The sequence below is a fragment of the Pterocles gutturalis genome, unplaced genomic scaffold (genome assembly GCF_000699245.1).
Source record: "Pterocles gutturalis isolate BGI_N339 unplaced genomic scaffold, ASM69924v1 scaffold45677, whole genome shotgun sequence".
Lineage (NCBI taxonomy): Eukaryota > Metazoa > Chordata > Aves > Pterocliformes > Pteroclidae > Pterocles > Pterocles gutturalis.
In genome coordinates, this window is record NW_010117111.1 from 1 (window position 1) to 16,551 (window position 16,551).

The 16,551-nt window shown below is 39.9% G+C and overlaps 1 protein-coding gene across 1 annotated transcript; it reads right to left on the reverse strand.

The window, feature by feature from the left end:
• Window positions 1–259: 259 nt before the first annotated feature.
• On the reverse strand, window positions 260–14,785 carry CSDE1 (cold shock domain containing E1, RNA-binding). The gene is made up of 19 exons (XM_010075687.1): window positions 14,341–14,785; window positions 13,346–13,544; window positions 12,476–12,585; window positions 12,027–12,119; window positions 11,395–11,492; window positions 11,158–11,239; window positions 10,678–10,806; window positions 10,394–10,519; window positions 9,520–9,732; window positions 7,981–8,121; window positions 7,734–7,892; window positions 7,038–7,145; window positions 6,302–6,477; window positions 5,804–5,916; window positions 4,995–5,114; window positions 4,037–4,215; window positions 2,875–3,038; window positions 1,800–1,932; window positions 260–1,224 (listed from the first exon to the last, which is right to left on the reverse strand). Exons 2-19 carry the CDS (start codon window positions 13,542–13,544, stop codon window positions 1,177–1,179), a joined length of 2,391 nt encoding a protein of 796 aa, XP_010073989.1. The 5' UTR covers window positions 14,341–14,785; the 3' UTR covers window positions 260–1,176.
• Between the last annotated feature and the right edge of the window lie 1,766 nt (window positions 14,786–16,551).

A 16,551-nucleotide genomic window follows, 5' to 3' on the forward strand; every position in this document is an offset into this window, starting at 1 on the left:
GGGTTTGTTCAAAATCAGTAAAACTTTATTCTATTTCCATTCTTTGCCATTAACAGAAAAAACTGGAGAAAGCAATGTTTGTTGTACAAAGATAACGCATCTCCCCGAGAAGAAAACCCGAGATCAGGACAGAGGGACGCGGAACCCACCCCGAGTCCGGCCTCTGCTCCGGAGAGAACAACGGCCGGGGGCGCGGGGACACCCAGCCCCAGAGAACGTCTGACTGGGGGAATGGCGGGGGCGGGGGGGGGGGGGACATCAACTATTCACCTGATGAGATCTCAGTACAGCTATGGAAAGCCTAAGGACTGATCTGGAACAGGACACGAGGTGCCGGCTGCAAAAAGAAACATGTATTCACTTCAGGCACAACTTCTTTCTTTTTTAAATTTAAATCAGAAAAGGAACTGGGTTCAGAAGCTGCAGTGTTCGAAGCAGCAGCAGGTTTGTGCATTGTTTTAAATATGTTTAAATTACCACACGGATGGCACACCTCAGCCTTATGAAATTCTGCACTGCAAGTGTTTCAGAACGCTACAAAAATAACTCTACCCCCAAAAGAGACCTGCATCGAGCTCTCACAACTTCGCCGGCTAAGCGACTCAAGATAAATGATACCAAAACATTGTAACATTTGGCCATCAACTTAAATTATCTGACTGTTCACACAGATTTATATAAAGTTGAACTTATTCCACCCGCACCTGGTCCTCAGAACTTGAGCAGAGTGAGCTGAAGGGAGCCTTCCACTTCCACTTGGAAGGAAAGACATAACGCAACTGAGCACTAAGGCATAGTCACACCTTGGCCAAAATAAGGAAGATAAAGCATAGATAATTGTAGTGCAGAATTCCATAGGGTCTACCGGAGCAGAGCTGTCTATAATGTTTACTCACATAGGCAATGTAGATTTGCAGTTACCAGTTGCGTTAAATGCACCATTCAAAACAAGCTTCTAAAATGTGATACTATAAGGCGCCACCTTAAGTTCTCCAGAATGCAACTGTGCATAATTTTAAAATGGTTTCATAAATTTATTTTAAACATAACATGAGAAGGTGTTAAAACCGGTGTAATAGCTTCTTAGAATTTGGAGGAAGGGATGAACAGGGAGATACTCGGTACCCTTCACCAGCCCCCACCACTCAGCCGTATGTCAGGTATGGGTTTTGAGTATCAGTCTATAACACCAGCTTGACGGATCTTTCTCTCTGCACCAAATCCCTGCAAGGAAAACAAAACTTTCAGCTCCAGCATCATGCTTTAAAGCAAAGCTGTTCTGTTCAAGAACCAAGTATATCGTTAGCACATTTCTAATTAGCCACATTTGTCTTCCAAAACAGAGACAGTAACAAAACAGGTTCTGTGGGGTGCTCACTATAGTCCCAGATACTTCACAGATTCCAGACACTTTACTCCTGCTGATCAAGTGTTGGCAGTACCTTACGTGAAAGCAAAGTTTAGATAAAGGGATTTCACTAACTCTGAGAACGGCAGGGCAGCAGGATGTTTATAACAGAAAAAACAAATCAAGATAGCCATTATGGGCTGGAACACAAGAAGCAACTGGTTGCTTCTGTACTGCGTTCTCTTCTGAAACCACAGCGTACATTACAGACATAGGTATAGCGCCCCAACTTCACATAAAAATAATCTGATCTCACACACTGGGTGACTAGTTCACTATGGAGCGAAACCAGACACCAGTTTCACATGGATTCGGGTTCCAACAGGGGAAGCAGTGCTGTCTAAGTTAAAACACAAGCTGCAGTTATTCTGCAAACTAGCCGGTTATGTACCTTTGAGTTATCCGGTCCCCTAGGCTGACGAAGAACTGTTAGACGAGGAGCATTGGCATCATCCAGATTAATGCTCTTTAAACGATTAACAAGTCTATCAGGACGTGGAGCAGCAACAGCCTTAGCGCCTTCACTGTAAAAGAGTCAACAATACAGAGCACTGGTGACTTCCCAGAGATGGTGTCAACTACCCAATTTATAGTAATTTTCCCCATGAAACCGTTATCATAATCTGTCTCGTGTAAAAACCAACCTTCTGGATGACACCACGTATACCTGCATCACAACCATTACTTTAAACACAGGGCTCTGAAATAGCAGGAGCTCAAAACAGTGTTCTCAAAAAGCTATTTTTGAGTGAGTAGAGGTGTTGCGTTTATTCTCATGTAGACTTAAGTAGTATTTCCTGCATTTCTGTTCCCTTTAACTGGAACAATAAAAGGCTTACGAGTTGCTGGCATGTAACAGCATAGTATTAACATCTCTGAAGATAACACATTTTTGAGAGGAAAAAAATTAAATGTTAGCTTCCTGTTGCTCTAGAAGTGCTATCTCAAGCTTAAGCAAAATCCAAATTGTGCAGTTTGCTTCAAAATATATAAGTAGTTCAAAAGCAAAAAAGTTACCCATCACCCTTCAGAAATGACATGCCAGAAAGAAAAAAGTGCCTAACAACGTTGTTTTCCTATTTAAAAATGACAATTGCTCTTCAAGAAACAAGTAGAAGCACTATGTACTACGCTGGCCAGAGAGGCCAACAACTACACAAGAATACCATCAGTTTTCTTATTACTCATTAATTTCTAGTTCGAAGGCTGTATCCAAGTTCCTGCTATGGGGGGAGCTTCTTAACAATAGCTTAAAAGCAGAACAAGCCATCTGTAATAAGAAAAGCTGAGAGTTCTGCTGCTGTACTGTACTGAAAGACACCCTACAAGTGCTGGCAGTTCTCACGTGAGAGGCTCTCGCTGAAGCCAGCTGACATTCAGATCTCCCGGTGGAGAAGCAGCATGCACTCTGCTCCTGTGATGCAGTCAATACACCAGATTAAATCACTTTAATTATAAATCCTCACCAGACACGCCACACGTTACAGGCACTGCATTTTCCTGTGCGCTGGTTCAGGATCACCGAGAACTCCACTTCATCCCCAGCCTGTAGCTCCACACCATCCTGAACTTCTTTGACGTGGAAGAAGAGCTTTTTGCTGTCACCCACTTCATAGTTAATGAAACCAAACTGAAATCCAAAACATCACAAGGTTATTTCTCTCCTTCTGATCCAAACAGATGCAATGACTTAGTCATTATTGCAATTTAACTACTTCTAGAAAAAAACTCCAACAACCTGAAGTACCTAGCAAGAGTGATAATGCAATTTCTACACTGAACAGAACATTCCATCTGGAAACACTTCTGGAAGTCTAGGCACTCTTCTTGGGTCTGTAAAGTCAAATTTAAACCCCAAAGTCTATAGAACAGTTTGGCAGTTCTGAAATCTGCCGAAGTCCTGGCAGTTGTATTAAACTGATGCTTATTCTTTTCTACCACTCCACCTTAGAAGTCACACAGTAGGAACTACTGCATTTTTTGGTCTGTCACTGGTGTGAGAAGTCAGTTACTTCAGTTTCTTGTTCCACTCACATATAAACCAGCAAAACTCACCTCGCCTCCCCATAGATGACTGGAGTTGAGTGCTGCAGAATAACTATAAAAATAAAAAGCATCCACAGCACTTAGTTTTCTAATCATTCCGAGATGCAGCTACCTAGGAGAACGATCAACCTTCGCTTTTCAGGTGGGCTGTAATCATCGACTGCTTAATGCTGTGAAGAAGCTTCCTCTAGAAGCGGAGTACGCGCAGTTTCTTTTTTTTTAATTTTTTAAATATGTTTTAACTGCCCTGTTCAGCAGAAACTAGTTAGACCAATTTTTAGGGCATCTCAAAAACAGGTTTTCAGAATCAACCACAGGGGGAACTGCTGCCCAGTAGGACCCATGTATCAGAACCAAACCAAGTACCCAATTCACCTTTACTAAAGTCACACTACACAGGCTGGCATAAACCAGTACTTGCATTACACAAACCTGCTTCCCTAGAACCAGAGCACAAAGCTTTCTGTTCGAGCACAACAAGCTTCCAGATTCAAGTGCTGAAGTGGGTTCTCACATCCCCATGCCAAGTCAATCAGTTATTTCCTATTAACAGAAATCTTGTCTGCATGGCATGTCACTCACCTGATCTTTCACGCATTCCACTGTGGCTCTGCGGAACGGTGTGATGTTGACAGCCATTGTCTGCCCATTTTGACCAAGAACACAGAGCTGAAACTTTACAGTCTCTCCCTTTTGCAGACAGTCACCTTTGTTTGCCATTCCAACAATTCCAAATGGATAGACCTCTCCTTTCATCTCACCTATAGGAGGAAAATGTGCAAGACAGAGTTGAGAAGCATCCTTTCCTACCAGAGGGCATTTAGAATTTACTTCCAATATTAGAAATTATACTTTTACTGCCAGCTTAGTCACAGAATCACAGCATCACAGAATATTAGATTGGAAGGGACCTCAAAAGATCATCTAGTCCAATCCCCCTGCCGGAGCAGGAACACCGGGATCAGATCACCCAGGAACTCATCCACGCGGGCTTTGAATGTCTCCAGAGAAGGAGACTCCACACCCTCTCTGGGCAGCCTGTTCCAGTGCTCTGTCACCCTCACCGGGAAGAAGTTTTTTCTCATATTCCAGTGGAACCTCCTATGTTCCAGCTTGAACCCATTGCCCCTTGTCCTATCACTAGATGTCACAGAGAAGAGCCTGGCTCCATCCTCCTGACACTCACCCTTTACATATTTATAAACATTGATTAGGTCACCCCTCAGTCTCCTCTTTTCCAGGCTAAAGAGACCCAGCTCCCTCAGCCTTTCCTCAGCAGGGAGATGCTCCATTCCCTTCATCATCTTTGTGGCTCTGCGCTGGACTCTCTCCAGCAGTTCTCTGTCCCTCTTGAACTGAGGGTCCCAGAACTGGACACAGTATTCCAGATGTGGTCTCACCAGGGCAGAGTAGAGGGGGAGGAGGAGGAGGTAGTTGTATGAATATAGTCTGTAGCATGAACACCTCTATTTAGTTCACTGAACTTCTACACTTTCATGCATTTATGAAAGAAACACAATTTAAAAGCAACAAATCTTACCATCCTCCATAACTTCAATCATGCCCTGGTATTCAGTTTGTGTGGGATCTACACTCCTCAAAGGACGAATTACTTTACCAGAGTAAACAGTTGGATCAGCTTCTTCAGTGATACCATTCACTGAAAAGAAACAAGACAGTAAAAGAACAGGATGTTCTAGTCACACCTTATTTTAAAAAGAATTAATAAGAGATTCAGAGTGACCAGGAGCCAATAGTTTGCACCGCAAGACACCTAAGGCAGTGCACTCTCTCACCCAGTAAAACTGGGACAGCTTTTCTAATCAAGACCACATTGACATGGACGCAGAAAAACATTAGCTTCTCATGAAACTAGAGGCCATGGAACTGGAAAAGCAAATCAAAGTATTTTACTTCTCTTCCACTGCATTCCCATTCCCTGCTCACTTTAATAATTCAATAATCTTTAAGTACGCATTTTTTGCCCACAAGTCCTTAATACCCCAATCTGCATTCCTCCTGCGGGTATCCCTTCTGTCAGGTACAGCACAACCAGTGCAATTACCAGTTTGGCCAGTTCTGACACTAGATCAATGTCTCCTTATAACCCTCCAATTGAAGAAGACAGAGTACAGTAAAGGTCCAAAGAGTTGCTGCTGTCTACAGGACTGTTAGTCTACACTTGTCTGTCCTCTGGAAACACAGGCAGCAGCTTTCAGGAAATCAATGACCACCACATTAAGCATTGTCCTCTTGGTCTAAGCTCCAACTGTAAATAGATTATTAATGAACTTCATCCATCAGCTCCTGCCAAGAGCCTTGTAAGCAGAAAATACCAGGTAGTCTTACCTGCGTGTGTTTTGTTCACCTTTTCTGCACTAACTTTGTTTCCTTTGCCTTTTGACAAGCTGTATTCAACAGTGTCTCCAAGTTCCAGGCTATCAATATCACCACAGTATTCGCTACAGGAACAGAATAATGTACAACTTTCCTTTAGTTACATGACAACAGTGATGCTCACCCAACATTTACATAAGATGATCAGAAACCATTTAACTAGCTCAGCACCTCACATTTTCAAGAAAGTGAAGCATTTCAAACATACAACACAACTCTTATTTCCTGGCCTGGGATTCAGAAGCACAGAACACCAATACTGCTGACTAACAGAAAAGCCTGAACCAGTCCAGCAGAGATAATAAGTGGAACTTGAGACACCTAAGCATATATATGTGTGTAAATCCAAATGGGTTTAACCATCAACCCTACCAAACTCTACCCCACACACAAAAAAAACCAAAAAACCCACCCACACAAACAAACAGATAATAAAAAATTGCTGTTCACCTGTAGTGGAAAAAGATCTCCTTATCATGATTGGCTGTTTCAATAAATCCAAAGTTATCTTTCAGGGCTGCCACATATCCCAAAAGCCTCTTCGAGCTGTAATTGCGTCCTAGCATTCTGACAGAAATGGCTGTTTGCAGACCAGTTCTCTTCACTTCACAAACACTGAACTCAACCTGTCAAAGAGGAGCTTATCAGTACCAGATAGAAAAAAAACCCAAACAAGCCACAACCACCAACAAAAAAAACCCCCTGAAACAACTAATTTCAAAGCTGTGGAGCTCTAATCAATATCTAGGCTCTCCAGGAAAGAAATTTTCTAGACACTACTTTCCCAGAAACATTGTTTCTCAGACTAATTTGCTGGTAAGGGTAAATTCTCACTCTCCAACATTAATCTCAAAGTCTTTACGCTAATTCCCTCTCTTCATTATTCACAAGCAGAGTCCACTGTCTTAATGATAAAAATTCCTTGTTTAAAAAGCATCATTTACATACTAAGACAGTGTTTTCATATAGGTATCACCAGGTTTTAGGATATTTTTCTTAGTTATACAGAAGATTAAGCCACTCAAACCTAGGGCAGAAGAAAAGAAATGGGTGACACACGCACACATGCCTTGTCCCTTCACTTGTTCTGAGAGGGGGAGAACAAATCAACTAACAAGACAAAGAAAATTTCACATCTCACAATGCACAGAAAAATATTTCCCAATGGTATACTTAGTTATATTGCCTTATCTCCTATCTGGGGATTAGCAGATCCTTCCACATCCTTGGCTTGGTAAGGAATGGTCAGTTTTACTCCACAGTCATCATAAACAATTATTCCATCCTCAGCTTCCTAAAAACAAGACACCAGAATTCAACAATCAATGTCTTATTTGTAAGCAAACAAGCTTACTACATGCAATTCAAGCACTGCTCGTGTGAGCCAGTGTTTCACAGTAACTGCTCAGTAAGCAGTGAAAAACAGAACAAAGCAATCAACTCTGAGTAAGAAGCTTTAAATTATACTAGAAAGTATTTTTAAAGGAAAGAAACTATTTTCCCCGTTTCCAGTAAGTATTTATTGAAATTATTCTAGCATTGTTTAAAATTGTATGACAAAACAGAGGCTCTCCTATAGCCCACGGAACTTAATTCTAACCAACTCTATCTAGCATCTTACGTGATAGGAGGCAGAAAGAAACTTCTCATCAAGTTCTCGGAAAATTATCCTCAACAACATCATTGTGAACAATGCTTTCGTTATCTTGTTTCATACAAGTTAGTTTTCACTGACGGCTGTCATTAGCTATTCAATATGGTTCACATTTGTACAGGATAAACGGTGCTTCAAAAAGCTGAATTACAGATTTTAAGGAAGCAGCTTCATTCTCCAAAGCCAGAATACAGAACAGGTCCTTCGTAAGTAGAAGAGAAACATTACCTTCTCTTTGCCTTTATTTGGGCTAGTGGCTTTGGCCGGAGTAGCTTCTTTGTCTATAGTGCCCACAAAACGGTGATCTGATTGGGTGTGGAAAGAAACCGTGCCCTTGGGAAGTTTTTTAATCCTTATAGCATGATTTCTTTGGGCAGACAACATATCCTGAAAGACAAGATTGATCAGATTTTAGACAATCTGCACACAATTTCTTTAAATACTAAGATTTCATAAAAATATTAATCTCACTTACAGGAACAACAGTAAACTCTACTTCATCAGAAATATGGAGTTGATTTCCATCCATAATTTCACTGAAGTGAAAGAACATGCGAGCATCCCGGTCCACACATTTAATGAAGCCAAAGCCATCTCTCATTGCTGCAATCACACCCTGAGAATAGTCAAATGGACAATTACAGTTGTACTACTAGTACGCGACATCTGTCTGTGGAGTACATAATTATCAGAACACAAGGCCTGAATCTTATGAATAAACTTCTCAGTTTATGCAATATGCTTCCTTACAAACCGTAGTGCTAATGGCTATGGTCAACCTGAAATGCAAACAAGTTGTACTTATCTAGCTTCTCAACCTTGTGTCCCATCAACTGTCTTACCCTGACCTCTGTTTAAAAAACAAACTAACAAAGAAAAAAAACCCCAATAATAATAAAAAAACCACTCCATAAAGTTGCTGAAAGAGTTCATTACTCAAGTTAGGAAGAACTAGTACCAGATCATGCTAGAGGTATTGAGCAAGACAGAATAAACGAACATATTCAGTTCAGCCCAGTTACTACAGAGCCTTTAGCAAGTCTCAGGGGAGGCTTATAGGATTTGAATGACAATGCAAAGGTACTTTCCACCTTTAGGAACATTCTTCTCTTATACAGCTTTCACAAGCTCAGGATAATCAGCTAACCTTTCCAGAAGCAGCCAATACTTGTCACCTCAATGACAGATCAATTCAGGGAGGAAAATATATCTAGCCAGAGTAGAAACATCATAAGCCTACAAGACAGAGTACCAAAAATAGAGGGGCTGAAGTCAAAGCAGTTTTCTTAAAGCAGAGTCCCTACTTCACAGCATACTGATGTGACAGCACTGTAACTGGACTCCAACTGAAAAGGAAGGCAAACTCACAGTCTAGTTGGAACAGAACCAACATTCCAAGCTACAGGAATGAAAGATAGTCTTTAATACTGATAAGGACATCCATCTTAGTCCCTGCAATCCACAAAGAGTTTTTTGTATGTGACAGAATGCAGCTCTTCACTATCCTTCTGCTGGACTCTCAGACAGAGAGATTGGCCAAAAAATATGAAATCCAAAAGCTGCACACAGTACCTCCTCTGAATCTTAAGACTTTGCACTACCTGAGCCAAAGTAGCCCCAAATTCTTCCAGTTTCCTCAGGAACATGAGTAGTTACCGATTTAGACTCAAGCACGTGAATTTTTATACCAGTTGTTCAAGATTACATGACTTCTGTCTGCTATACCGAGCTAGCAATCCAAAACAAGAGGGCCAATTAAGGTCTAATTTTCTAATGTAATTTCATTTACTCAGCAGTTAACTCTTTATTCTTTTAAAGGAAAGACGCACAGGATTAATTCTGAATTTTGTACCATTTAAGCACTTAAGTCTGAAGTGTACATCTGAGGACTGGATTTCACAACAGGCAATGGAAGACACCAGTGATTTTGACATAAAGTTATTGTTTAAGACAAACCCCCCACGTTTTACTTTAATTTCCCCTCAAGAATAGAAACTTAAAGATAGATACTTGCCATTTCCCTAGTTTCATTAGTAAACTGGAAAGTATTGGGGAGAACCTCAATATTGGTGGCTCGTTCCAGTTTGTCACGTCTGTCTGTTGAAATATTGAATCGAACATGGTCACTTTCCAGCAAGGTCACCTTGGATTTTGTATCTTTGTCTCCAAATGGAAGTTCTTTTGGAATCACGAAGTCAACTTTGATGCGGCCAGGTAACGGATCACTCTAGCAGACAGAAAATCCAACAGAAAAAGTTAGTTCATCTACAAGACTCAGGATAATTGCAGACAGAATAGTTGGCAGAAACACTAATGCTAACAGAAGTGTGGATGACACGAAATGCCTGCTGGACTGAGATCACCACACTTAATTTCTACCACCCATAATTTGTAATTTACTGTCCACAGCCAAATGCAAGACAGTATGCAGACTCACCTAAAAACTTAAGGGAAGTGCTTGTATATACTCTTTCCTCAAAGCCAAATATTAAAGGTCAAGTTACCTCTCTGTCAAAAAACTTAACTGCTAATGCTCACAGGAATCTGTAGATCGGGCTTACTCCAGCAAATATTTTCTCCCCTTTTTCATATACTTTTGCCTTCAAGACACATGCTAAACCCACTAAATTCAATGGGAATTTGAAACATTAAAGAAAACACATACTGCCCACTACCCCCATTCTTGCTCTTTATAACCTTTAGAAAAGTTGCACACTGTGACTGCTATCAATGGTTGTTAGGTGAAGTACAAGCTTACTTGTTTACTCAGACACAATGCTTTTGCAGCAGACTATTATGGGGAAAGGGGAACATTTTTACTGTTTGACTGGAATTCAATACAATCAATACAACATTTCACATAAACTTTAGTAAATACTGAAATTCACCTGGTTTTTGCTGGGTACTTTTGGAATTACTTTGGTTACAGTTCCTTCAAAATGTTCAATGCTGATATCTTCAAAAATGACAGTTCCTTGAGGCAGCAGTCTAACATCTGTTGCAACTTCTTTACCCTAAAAGCACAACGTCAGTCAAACAGAGCTAAGGTAGCAGACATTTTGCAATGGATCTCCCCACCCCCCCGCTTTTTACAAGCAAATTTTGGAAAATAGACAGGTGTCCAGTTACACCCTAGGGTCTTGTCTTCAGTTTTTACTGGATTTCATCTTACATTTCTGTCTTTGATTGTAAACTCCACATCATCGCCAGGCTGTAAGGCTTCTAGATCACCTTTAAATTCACTATAATGAAAGAATATCTCCTTCACGACATCACCCCTCTCAATAAATCCAAACGCTTCCTAAGAACAGAACAAAGTGTTTAATAAATTGTCTATTCTCTTAATAATACCAAGACAAAATTTTACAGGTTCTATCAAACACAACGAAACACTATGACATACCAATATAGCAGACTTACGAGTGCACACATCTAAGAGACTACAGGAAATATATAAGCAGAAATAAATGGGACTTCCTTTATTAAGAACAGTACTAGTGTCGAAGATTAGCGTTTAAACCGTTTCAAGCAGTTTAGACCTACAGCTCCAAGCTGTTAATAGCTCTCAATGGCCTAAACATTACTTATAACACCACTCTTCAGAACAGCATTTCATTTTCAAGTGAAACTTTAAAGCTAAAGCATCACTTACTTTCATTGCACAGACTACTCCTTGACAGCGGGCTTGCTTCTTTTTTAATAGCATAATGTTACGAGCACTTACAGCACCAGTACTAGGCAGAAAAAAAGTAAACAGAGTAAACCTGAAACAACGCAAAACTGAAGCAAAAATTAATATTATATTTCATGTCACTCTAGTTCTTGGAACAGGCATGAATTCCTGACTGACTACTAAAAGCATTAATTCAGAAAAGCAATACCAACTTACTGTTTATTTGTATCAATTACAAAGTTTATTTTATCTCCTGTTTCCAGCTGTACACTTCCTTCAACATCCTCCGGGGTGTAAGTCAGGTAAAATACTTCCTGTAAATTTATATTAACTAATATTAGACTATTTGCAGAATAATTGTTTCAAAGAAAGATTAACACAGTTTTGTTTAATAACAATATCTGCTACTAAAGAAATTAATTTAGTGAGAAAATAAAAAATGGTCAAACATGGCACGCAAAAACATTGTTTTCCATCGTGCTGTTTTCACGAGTCTGTAACAAGCAACTTAGATTGAAAGACTTATTTGGCCATCTTTAAATGTCAATTTCTAAACTTTAGAAGTTCAAGATAAGGATATGTGAATGTTACATAATCCAGCTTCATTAGTTTTAAAAGAGAAAAAACAACTATGTGGCTCTATATAAAGTTCTCCACAGATATAAGCAAGTAAGCTGACAAATTAGCATTTCTGTTTGTAGTAATTACCAAAGCATGCTTTTATTTTTTGGCCAAGAACTACAGTTCTTAGCAGTATCAATTGTCTAAATTAAATGCTGTCAATTTTTGTGCTCATAGACCACAGTGAAAAATCAGTGAAGAGTTCAAGTAAAATATGTAAGCTTTACCCCATTACGTTCGTAGCATACACTCCCTGTTGGACTCTGACCCGGGGCAGCTGGAGATTTACTCTCTAAATTGTGAGGAACAGCGCACACAACCTACCAGTCAAAAAAAAAAAAAAATCCATTGCTAGTCAATTCAGGAGCAGCACTGCTGAATACAATATTAATCTCAGTATCCTCTACTGTACGCTCAGGGATGCACTTCTAGTGTACTCGAAAGGGGAACGCCATCCTGCAAAGTTTCAATCTCACAGACACCTGCTGATTCTAAGAATGGTTTGGAGCCAAGTAAGAGCTTGAATTGAACCTCTGAACGTTTTATCAGAACAACAAAAATATACTTCAGTATAACAAAGTACTTTATGCAGTTTTTATGCATGCTAAATGAAAGCTAGCCTTCTGTACTGGAGTAAAGGATGGAAACTATGCATGTATAGAAAACAGGCACTAACTTGTCCATTTATTCTTTCTTCAGGTAATATTTCTGGCTTTATCTTCACCAATTTAATAGCAATGGGTTTTCCAGTTCGGCGATCAGAAGACACTTCAAACTCAACATCATCTACAAGACAATCAAACATGATAATGGCATCACAGAGTTTTGTTTGGGTTTATTTGTTTGCTTTTTAAATCACTAAATCATTACATTTGATAATTTACTGCTTGAGCCAAACACAACAAAGTAAAACTCAGGTGCTTTTGTTACCAAGAAAGGACACTATTTGCAAATATTTCTCTGGTTATTCGGCTTATTCACTCCTGCTGCTAACGAACTATTCTATTGTCTTGCCCCTTAGTAATTCCCTCCCCCTGCCCTGCTCACTGTACAGCACACTTTACACTGAGTTCAGACAACATAACTGTTTAGAAGCTTCACTGACACATTAATTAGTAGCAGTCTCCCCATTCTGAAAAACAATCATCCATGGGAGGTGTCCCTGCCCATAGCAGGGGCGTGGGAACTAGGTGGTCACTAAGGTCCTTTCCAACCCGAACCATTCTAGGATTCTATCATTCTAATGTTAAAAAAAGGAATACTGAGTACGTGAGGTATGTTCTTCTATAGTCTAACCACTTGCTTCCATCTCAGTCATACACGTTGGCCCTAGCAATGCACCCTTTCCAGAATGGCCACAATTGTATTAATACAAGCTGCACAAATCTAAAGCACTGAAAAGATCTCTCGTCAGGAGTGGTGAACTATTAATTCAATTGTCTCTTTAGCCCCTCAGAAGCACCAGCATGCATCTGTTCATGACACAAGATAAAAGGATTTTCTATGGCAACTGAAAGAGACTGGGCCCTGAAAGGTGCCTGATTACCTCCTACTTTGAGATCCTGTAAGTTGCCGTTATACTGTGAACAGTGGAAGAACAGTCTAGCTTGCCGTTCCGAACACTGAATGAATCCATAAGAGGTCAGCAGTTTTTCTATAACCCCAGTCTCACGCAGCGCTGCCGAAGTACCATTGGGGTACCCGTTGTGTCCATTGTTGTGGAGCAGGTTTGGATCAAAGCTCATCTGTTTAAAACAAAGTGTAGGGGGGGCGGGGAATTTTAAAAAAACACTCTACTAATGTTAAGTTTCCTTTCTCCATGTCCACATAGCAGAATAACAAACACAAAGAGCTTGTGGAAGTTACTGTAACAAGCAAATTCTAACCACTTTTAACATACAGCAAGAACATCAAAATAGTCAAGCTTTTGTAAAACAACAATCCTTACAATTTAGACAGGCAACATATTTATAAAATAGGCTAAAAATACAACACCTAAATAAAGCTTGCTTAGACCAAAAGAAACTTCTGACTTAAGCACTATACCTCAGAGTACTCCCACATCCACTGTTTCACATCAACGTATTGACGTACAAACCAGACTTGCTTGGACCTACAATACGTGGTTCCATACTGGACCACAACGACTACCTGACTGCACTGGCCACTGCCAGCTCCCAAGGGCTGACCCGTAAAACAGCTGACCTGCCAGTTTACAAGACTATGAACCTCACCAATAAAAACACTCAGAGAAAGGAAAAAGAACCTGTGCAGATTTAAAGATGACTAAACAGACAGTATTTGGAAAAAAGGGATTAGAACAACAACACCATTACTAGAAGAGAGAAACATCAATAACCAGTTCTCCAGGGTTATAATTATTGTTATTTAGAACCACATTTCACCTACCGTTGTCATACTACTACTAAACCAACGTAACAGAAAAGAGTTGCTAAAAAACCACCGCATCCGTCTGTTGACAACTAGATTCCTATGAAGTTTAGAAATATGTACAATTCTTTATATAACACGTGCACCAACCTCGCAGTGATATTCAAATATTGCACTTTCAGTAGTATTGGCCGATTCTTCTGTTTCAGCACTAGTTTCTAAGGATGAAGACTGCTATTATTAAAAAAAAAAAAAAGAGAAAGAGAGAGAGAAAGAAAGAGAGAGAGAAAAAAGAAAGATAGCAAGAGAAAGTGAACTATCAAGCTAACAGAGTATACAAATGCTGCTGCCCTGGGCAGTTTCAATACAGCACTGGAGAAAACAAAGACTACTAGCAGCGTCGGGACGTGCTCTTTTGAAGCTGTTGAGTAGGCACAAACTTCTTGTTTCAGATCAAGCCTTGTATCTTCAGTGTAAGTATAAGTTTCCTCTTCTTTGGTCTTGAGTTGTTGTTGCAATGTGGTATATTCTTTTCCTGATCTGAACTTGAAGCAGCAGTTTCAGGTGGTAAATTCTGTTCTGTTCCACTTCATACTGGAGAAAGGAAAAAGACACACACTAAGTATCACTTTAAAAGAAATTATATGTCAGTCCTAGGTGTTGCTACAAAGAGGTGCACTTCCTCTACCTTCACACTGCAAGTTTAATCCCTGCTAGGAAAGACTGTTTTACAGATATATTTGGCATTCCCATTTTCAGTTTTGTTTTCGAAGAAACTCTACCTCCAAGCCAGTCATATGGTATTTCCAACTTTAAACTCTTCACATGCAGTCAGGCAAACTCATTTTGATGAATAGCATTTGATGCAAGTCTTAGTCCTCCAAGTCAATACCTTTATATGGGTGCGGTCTTGTAATTTAATTAATAAGTCCTTGCACAGACCTTCCGAGGGGCAATAGGGTGTATGGGGGGGTGGTTCTAGTAAGACCACTACACATACATGATTAGAGTAAGAAGCTGGACGAGGGCAGTACAAACCAGTATCTAGTATGAACGGTTTGCAGTGAAAGATTCAATTAAAAAGAAAATATAAATCAGAAGACACAAAGCTATTGCAAAAATAACAAGATCACTAGGCTTTTCAAATACCTCTGTGTTAGATTCAGGCAGCCATTACCGCAGTCTCTTTGAGGATAGTATTATTTTTTGGACAGCATTTCAGATCTCAAAGGAGCATCCCCCAATCAAGTTCAAAGAAAAATGAAGCAGGCATACACTGCATCACATGAACTGCATACAGACACTCAGAATCTTCTTATTTAAGAACTCTACTAGAGCTGTAATTTGTATCATATTACATTTCTTACTTTTCTGGGCAAAGAATATATTCATTTTCACAGAATAATCAAAACAGCTCTTCTGCCCAAAGATGACTAAAGCCAATTTTGTCAGGTAATGGAATAAGGCGTAAGCTTTTCCCTTAAAGGCGAGTTTGATTTGCTACTTGGTTTACTACACTTAATTTTTTTTTTTAAATGGAGTTATCAAGTGAGCATAACCCAAGCAAAAAAAAAACCACCAAACCTCTCAGTGTGTGTCTGCCTCAAATTCTTTACTTTTTAATTCAGCTACTATAAATACTCCTCCAAATGGTAAACACCCTAAGCAGCTGCCCAGCCCTCAAGTCACACTGGGTTCTGCATTTGTATATTTACAGCTGAAAGGATTAATGCAAAGACAGGGAAGAGCTGGACAAATCCTGTTCTTGAAGTCTTTCAGGTGCAGATTTTGCAAAATGACAGTAAGTCACATAAAGCTGTTCACAGCTAGGAACTGTCTCTACAGCCTACAAGCAGAACCTGCAGGATTACACACACTGCTCTGTGTGCCATTTTCTTCACAAAAAGAAGAAACTGCAAGAACACAGATTTACAGGATTAGAACACGTGCATCTAGAAACAGACATCTCTTACATGACCAAGATCAAATCTAACAAAGATATTTTCAGCACATGTGCACAACGCAGCGATTAGACGATACATGGAGATAAAGCTCTTCCATGTATTGTCAGACGATTCTTGGATAACAGGACAGAACACTAGCTCTGGAGCACCAACCACTGCAACAGCTAGGAGATCAGCCACTAACACTCACTAGGTCAGGGAAATCACTTTCACGCCAAAAAAAATAGATCCGTGGGTAAAAAAAAAAAAGTTAAAGAACTTCCAAGGACATCTGTAACGGCACATACACACTGAGAATAATTTTATAAAAAATCGCAAAACCAAAACCCCCTTTTCTTTCAACGGGTCTGGCCTTTGGGGAGAGCCCTGTGGTTGTTACCCCTCCAGGCAGCAGGAA